The 7,230-nt window shown below is 34.8% G+C and overlaps 1 protein-coding gene across 1 annotated transcript; it reads left to right on the forward strand.

Annotated features, from left to right (window-relative positions):
* The first annotated feature begins 364 nt into the window (after nt 1-364).
* LOC119639825 lies at nt 365-6,950 on the forward strand. Its single transcript, XM_038037497.1, has 4 exons — nt 365-1,222; nt 6,173-6,388; nt 6,445-6,715; nt 6,770-6,950. The coding sequence occupies exons 1-4, from the start codon at nt 1,141-1,143 to the stop codon at nt 6,948-6,950; spliced, it is 750 nt and encodes a 249-aa protein (XP_037893425.1). The 5' UTR covers nt 365-1,140.
* The last annotated feature ends 280 nt before the right edge of the window (nt 6,951-7,230 follow it).

Consider the following 7,230-nt stretch of genomic DNA (forward strand, 5'->3'; position numbering starts at 1 on the left):
TGCCCTTTCAATTAAAACAAAGAACAAAAGAAAACACGAGACAAAGAAAGTGAGAGTTACAAGCGCGAACAAAGACAAAAATTTGGGTAATACAACAACACCAGCACTACCAACACACCCAAATTTGTTGACGGGCAACTTCAACAGAGACTGGCTGGCAGACACAACGATCTGATAAAATCGATCAGTAAGCATAATTGCATCTAAACAACAACAACAACAACAATAATAATAACAACAGCAATGTGGGTTATAAAGGCATAATAAAAACACAAACGAAAAAGCTAAAACAACGCGACAGTAATTACTGGTTTTTTTCCTGTTAAAGAGATTTCACAAAAACTATACGGACGACAGCAATTACCGGAATATTATGTTATATCGTTACATACGATCGTATAGGCTTATAAGAGTAATTGAAAGTATCATTAATTTAAAGTGAGATGAGCGGGCAAAGCAAAGGAAAAGAAAACAAAACAAAACTTGATTTATTAAAAAAAATAAACAAGCGATTCATAAATATTCAGATATCAGTCAATATAAAATTTTTTTTACAAAAAATTGTTTTGTTTATCGAATATGGGAGTTTGGCGTTTGGTTTACGGAATAATAAACAACCTGATCGTATGCTTTAACATGCAAGCATTATGCAGCTATCTATAGTGGCTAGCTATTCGTCGATATAAACTGGCCAAGCTTTGTGACGGTCAAAATTTGTGTTGTGTCTCGTGAGTACGATCAACGGCGGCAACAACAACAACAATAACAACTAGTAGAGCTTAAAAAAAGCCAGTGCTACCGGTGGCTGACGAGACTCGCAAAGTGTGTATAATTTTCAATATTGCTTCAAACTGCCACCGATTCGTGGTCAATTTAGTTGGCTTGCAGCCATTAACACGATCGGTTCGCAGGCAAATAAAACAAAAACATTAACTAAAAATAAAAAAACTCGCTCTAACATATGAAAAGTTTTTTTTTGTTTCACAATTAAACAAAAGCTGGTGTTTTCAACTCGAAAGACGAAGAAAAGTAAAAAAAGCATATAAGAATAATAAGAAAGCGAAAGTGTTTTTATTACAAACGAAGAGAAAAGAACGGGATTTAAAAAAAAAAAAAAAACCCAGACAACTGTTCAGCAGAATGCCTCCTCAGTCACATTCACGTGTGCTATTTTATATATTTTGTGTGGCCTCGTTACTGGCCGTAGCTAACTCCAACTCCGGTAGTAAACAAAATTCATATTTTATCTCATATTTATATTATTTATTATTAAATTTCATTAATCCCTATGCTTTTCCCATCTATCAGAAAATTGTACAGATTTTTTTAAGTTAACTTAGTCGCTTTAAACTTTTTAAAATTTATTTATAATTAGTGTAAATGCGATCCATATTAGCAAAGCTGTGTTATATGCATACGAAATTTAAGAGAATATCTGTAAATACTTATATTATTAACCATTTTTTTTTTTTGTTTATACTTTCAGTAGCTTTTTTAATTATTATTTAATTTTAATTGAATTTGAAAATAATGTTAACAAAAGCTTTTAATTTTTATTTCTAAGAAAAGTTAATAAAGTTTGGTTGGTTTATTTATTTTTGTATTTTTTTCTTTTTTTTTTTAACTCACTCTCTCTTTCTCTCTCTCTCTCTTAATTCTTAAGGAACATCTGTGCGCCTGCAATATCCTAGATATGAAGAAAAGAAATCATTCTAAGATGCAGCGAACATTTTAATGTGCGTAGGGCCGTCCGTCTGTCCATCTGTCTGAAGGTCGTCAAAATAACGGAAAACTGTTGTAACGCCAGCCAGAAAGTCCACTTCAAAGGGCAAAACGAATATGTGATCCACAATAACAAAAAAAAAACACTAGTTGATAGGATGACAACATAACTTACATCTTCATTTTTTTTCTTACGATTTTGTTTTGAGGGCAATGTTACATTAGTAGTATTACTTTGACCCATAAGAAGATCAATTTGAAAGAAATTTCATCATATTTTCTTACGAAAAGCACTTTATTCGCTTCATTGGGGTTTTCACGATTTCGCGGATTAATTCTAAAACCTGTTCTCTGACGAAAATAAGCATTCATTCAAGCAAGAATCTCAAACGAAAGTGTGCATGTACATCTTTCTGTTCTTCATATTACATTTTGTTTTAACGCTATGACGCATAGAAAGTTTATAAACACGAAATTTCTACAAAAGTTCAAACATATTTAGAGTTCAATGGTCTGTTTATATATGTAGCACGGCAGTAATAGGCAAGACTCGTCTGTCGAGACATCTAACTAAATGGCCATCCTTTCGCTTATTACTCGACTAATCTATTTGTTCAGTTACGTATGCGCTGACCCTTCTGCCTACTTGTTCATTCAGCCACGCGTTCACTTGCCTTATGCTAAATTGTCAATCAGTCTTTCTAGCACTTTCTAGAGATTCTTATTGCATTTTTTATTTTTTTAATTTCTGCGGAATCACTTTTAAAATTAAGACAATTCGTCTACAGAAAGTGAAATATGAAGACAATTTGGAAAAAATTGTGTGTGTCTTAAATCTTCTGCTACGGTTTAAAGAAATTGTTTGGAATTTTTTAAATTGTTTTTTCTTTCATTAAAATTTATTATTCTCGAACATTCGTTAAGGCATTTTGATAAAGATTTTTGCAAAATTTACTAAAATCTATGGAATTGTGTCAGCATTCCGTCTCATTTGGATTCGCTGCGGAAATATTCGAGCTGGGGAACTTATTATGGAAGTGTAGCCGCGTTTCCTCACAGTGAAGAGCTGGCGAGTAGCCTTCTTTTAGTTAGTTACCCATTACCGAAGAATAAGGGGTATGTTTATTTTGCCAAAAACGTTGGCAACGCACAGAAGGAAGTTTCAGAGACGCCACAAAGTATATGTATTCTTGATCAGCATCAAATTCTGAATCGATTTAAGTTTGCCCGTCTGTGTGCCTGTCCGTCTTCGTAAGGTCCGTTGTAAACATTTTCCCGATCGCAAAAATGGAGCTATCGACTTCAAATTTGGCAGAAACATTGTAAGTTCTTGGATACAGGGCGGTGCTGAAAATGGGCCCAATCAATCAGAGAACACGCTCGTAGCATCACGTAAACCGAGAACACCTCTGTTTTACAGAAGGAATGAAAAATTGTTTTGTTGCTCATTACTTATAAACTACAGCAGATAAGCGTGCAAGAATTCGCACATATTTTATGTGGGTAATGCTGGACTACCCTCACATAAATAGAAAATATTTGCCACGCCTACTCATTTTTATGGTGGCTCATAATTTAATTTTTTTTTTTTCAAGACCTTTATAAGACGCAGAAACAAGTTCCAGCAACCCCATAAAGTGTATAACTCCTTAGTTAGTTTCAAATTTGGGATGCAATAAAACATTTCCGCCTATTCGCCTGTCCATCTGTCTGGCTGCACATATTCTCCAATTAGCGAAAAGGAAGATATCGCCTACAAATTTGCAAAATAATTTGAAAGCTACTTAAACTTTTCTAACGACACGCCTACAACGCTCACATGCGTAAGCAATAAAACAAATTATTTTGAAAGTAGTAAACGTCAGCCGCGCCCACTCCTCATTATAGGGCATGAAAACTATTTCTTCTACTTTTTTTAGTCCTTTTTAGGAAAACGGTGATGGGTATAAAGTATTCGGTCACGGCCGAGTTTGCTTATTTGTTAATTTTTGCCAGCACCTAGAGCACATTAAAGGACAATTACAATGCCATAACAATGTCAGTGCGGAATGGAATTTAAAAGTGAACAATACTGCTTAAGGAGAAGGAGCATATTCCTTAATCAATAAAAGACGTGTATATCTACAATCGAACATATAGCAAGAAATGACGAGTGTCCGGCGACTAGAACAGGACAAAGCGCCACATCTCTGGTATTTTCCAGGGGACATCCCTAAGGACCCCTTCTGAAGGGTCAATTTTCTGATGCAACCGTCAATAATATGATGCGACCGTTGTATCATGTCACGCCTTCTCGTCAAGGCGACGGCTAGCTTCACCTCCATCCAAATTTCATATTTAAATGTTTTCGTGGGTCTCCCTCAAATTTAACCACAGCCATAACGAAGCTTTACGAAGGGATATTTGCAAATCGCAAATCGGTACATGAGGCGCCTTAGCGATATGATGCCCGTAGACCACTGAAATTATTATTGCAGTTATCCTTAGCAAAAGACGTAATACCTACGGCAAACTAAGCACTACGACAAACAACCATCTCTACAACGGTATGACTATGGAGAAAAGGAGTAACAACTTCTGGTTATACATGGCAATCTTATCGAAGAGTGAAATATAGTAATAGCATGATGATCATTGCATCATCACCTATGATTCACTTCAAGTCAGCTTCCAAAGTCTGTGTATGGGTGTGTTGAATAATTAGGTTCGACAAAGAGTCGTAACATGATGTGACGCAATCATATTTTTAGGCTTTTTCTTATTTCAAAACATGCAAAGTTCCTTTACGATCGATTTTTAAAAGCTATTGGCAAAGCTAATGGGTTCTGAAAATCTTAAAAACCTTTAGACGAATTTTTAAAGTTACTGGGAAAGGAAATACGATATTGCAGAATCATTGCTTAGCTTGAACAAAACTAACAAAGTGAATTTTTAATTCTTTAAGCAAATTAAAGAAGATTAAATGAAATCATTCGATGAACTTTATTTATAAATAGCACGCGATACTTATTGAAATTGTTGCATTCGAGAGGTTTTTACATTAACTTTTTTCAATACGAGGATAAACTTGACAGCTACTCTCATATTTTTCAAAGAAAAACTCGAAACTTTTATTTAATTGTTTTCCTTATTTTCGCTGAGTTCATTATTATTTAACTTGATTTGTATATAAAACCTTACTGCTTAAGGTCAATGACATCATAAAAATATTTGAAGGCACGTGAGTATTAAGCAAGTCATGACTAGATGTTTTAATAGAAATGCGTGCAACCATCTACACAACGCTTGCTTTACGCTTATCTGCAAAAAAAAAATTTATATATGTATATAAGAAAACTACGCACGCCTTGAAAAAGCTTCGCTATCCGCTATTTGAGCGAATTTAAAATGTTTAGACACTGTTTGCCTTTCCCTTAACTGTCAGTATATCAATTCTCAGGTTTATATTCAAATCAAATCTCTTTCTCCATAATTACAATCTGCGAAATCCCAATAACAACATCTAATTAAGCAATATGAAGATGAACAGATGGATAGAGAAGTTGGCAAAAGCAATTTATTCACTTAACTTTCTCAAGTCTCAGTGTAGAAAAGATGAATTTTTAAGAATCTCTGGCAACTACAGAACGAAAGAACGACGAAATCTTTAATCGGTGGCCGCGAAAGAAAGCCCAAAACCTTGGGGAAAGTCACAATAAGTAGCATATGCGAATGAAGGTGCGAAGAGAGCTTAGAAAGAAATCCTAAGCGTCTGCAAAACCCTAAAACCATTTTTCATTGTGAACACTTGCCGTTTTTCTCGCCGAATTGTGTTGGTCACAAAACCAACATAGCAAGTTGTCGAGAAAATGAGGCATTTACATTAAAACTCTGAGACCTCGACATATATATATATATATATATATATAGCACAAAAGGTTTTTACCTTTTAGATTTTTCAAATCTAACTTATTCCCAAATGACTACTACTTGTGGGACAAAAGTATATCAGGTCTTTGCTTATGTGTTATACAACACCCAGAAGGAGTTGACATAGACTCACTTTTTCTTATGTCGATCGATTCGGAAAGTAATTCTGAGCTTGTCTGTCCAGTTGTCCGTTTAGTTTTCTTGTGTAGAGCCTATAGCCTATAGCAAGTTTTGAAGGAAGCTGGTACGCTAACATGTTTTGGCCCAAAGACGAATACTGTTGGAAATGATTCGTATCGAAAAACTTCTTCCACCATCGCTTTCCATCTAAAGCCTTTATTGAAAATGCGCGTACTATGGTATAGGGTATTTAATGTTTACATAGTGCACTTATTTGCTTTGTATACCGAAATCAACTTCAAACTATTTCTGCCCGCGTCAAGCATAATTTGTTCTGTAACATCGATTTTAAATAGGTGATGGATGTGAAAAATGTGGATAAAGGTCGCGCATAATGTTAAAATTATTTTTATAATTAAAGAGAGTGGAAAATTCGTAGCTTTCAATGACGTCAGTGCACCTGAGGAGGATTTAGCTTATGAAGCCGCCCAACAGTTGGGACAGTTAATACATCGCTTAAATCAACTGAATTTTGAAGAGCAATCACGTCAAATGCAGTTGCCCAACATAACCATCAATAGTTTGCTAAATCGTATACCGTGTTCCTGCAACAAAGGCATTTGCAAATGCTGTGCAGGTAAGCTTTTGTCTCATGAATTTTTGCTTTTTAGTGCAAGATTTGATTTTTTGTAGGCTTATTGTCTGTAATCGGAATGAATTCTTGTACTGAAGTGGTTTATCGACCGGAGGAGTTTTCCTTCGAGTTGAAAATGCGTGTAAACGACAATGTTTGGTTTCGTCGTAAAATCTCTGGTCAAAATCCGCCACCCGTTTGCTTTCGCCCGCCACGCTTCGGTTTTGTTCGTGCCTGTATGCAGTTTCATGATATCTGGTTTTCCGGCCGCAATATGCACGTATGCATGCATATGTCGGCCGCATTTCAAGGCTACGAACTGTTTGAAAGGTAATCTAAACGTGAACTAATATTTTCCAAATTTTTGTATTTTGTTTTCGTTAGAAATTTCGATTGTCTAAAGTTTGGCGATGAAGGCGTTAAAGTAGTTAAAGCCGAAGAAGGATTCCCGATACGCCCGGGCGATGTAGAAATTGATGATTCTTACGAGGAAATTGAAGAATATGATGAAAATGTTGTAAGAAAAAAACGAAAAGTCGTAAAGCGGAAGAATGGAAAACTTTAAAGAAGAATGCATAAGGAGTCGTCACTAAGATAAGTGAAGGAAAGGAAAAAGCAACAATATATACAAAGGCCATATATTTGAATAATTGGTTATAACATTTAGTTATTAATTTATCAAATTCATTTATTTATTTATTCATTAATTTACTTATTTTTATTATTATTGTTATTTATTTCAAAATATATGAAGAAAGTCTTATGGCATATAAAGTTACTTACCTTCAATGTTTCTTAACAGTTCACTGATAGTTTTCGAAAGACCTTCAAAGTGCGAGTTGTGA

The sequence above is a fragment of the Glossina fuscipes genome, unplaced genomic scaffold, assembly GCF_014805625.2.
Source record: "Glossina fuscipes isolate IAEA_lab_2018 unplaced genomic scaffold, Yale_Gfus_2 113, whole genome shotgun sequence".
Taxonomy (NCBI): domain Eukaryota; kingdom Metazoa; phylum Arthropoda; class Insecta; order Diptera; family Glossinidae; genus Glossina; species Glossina fuscipes.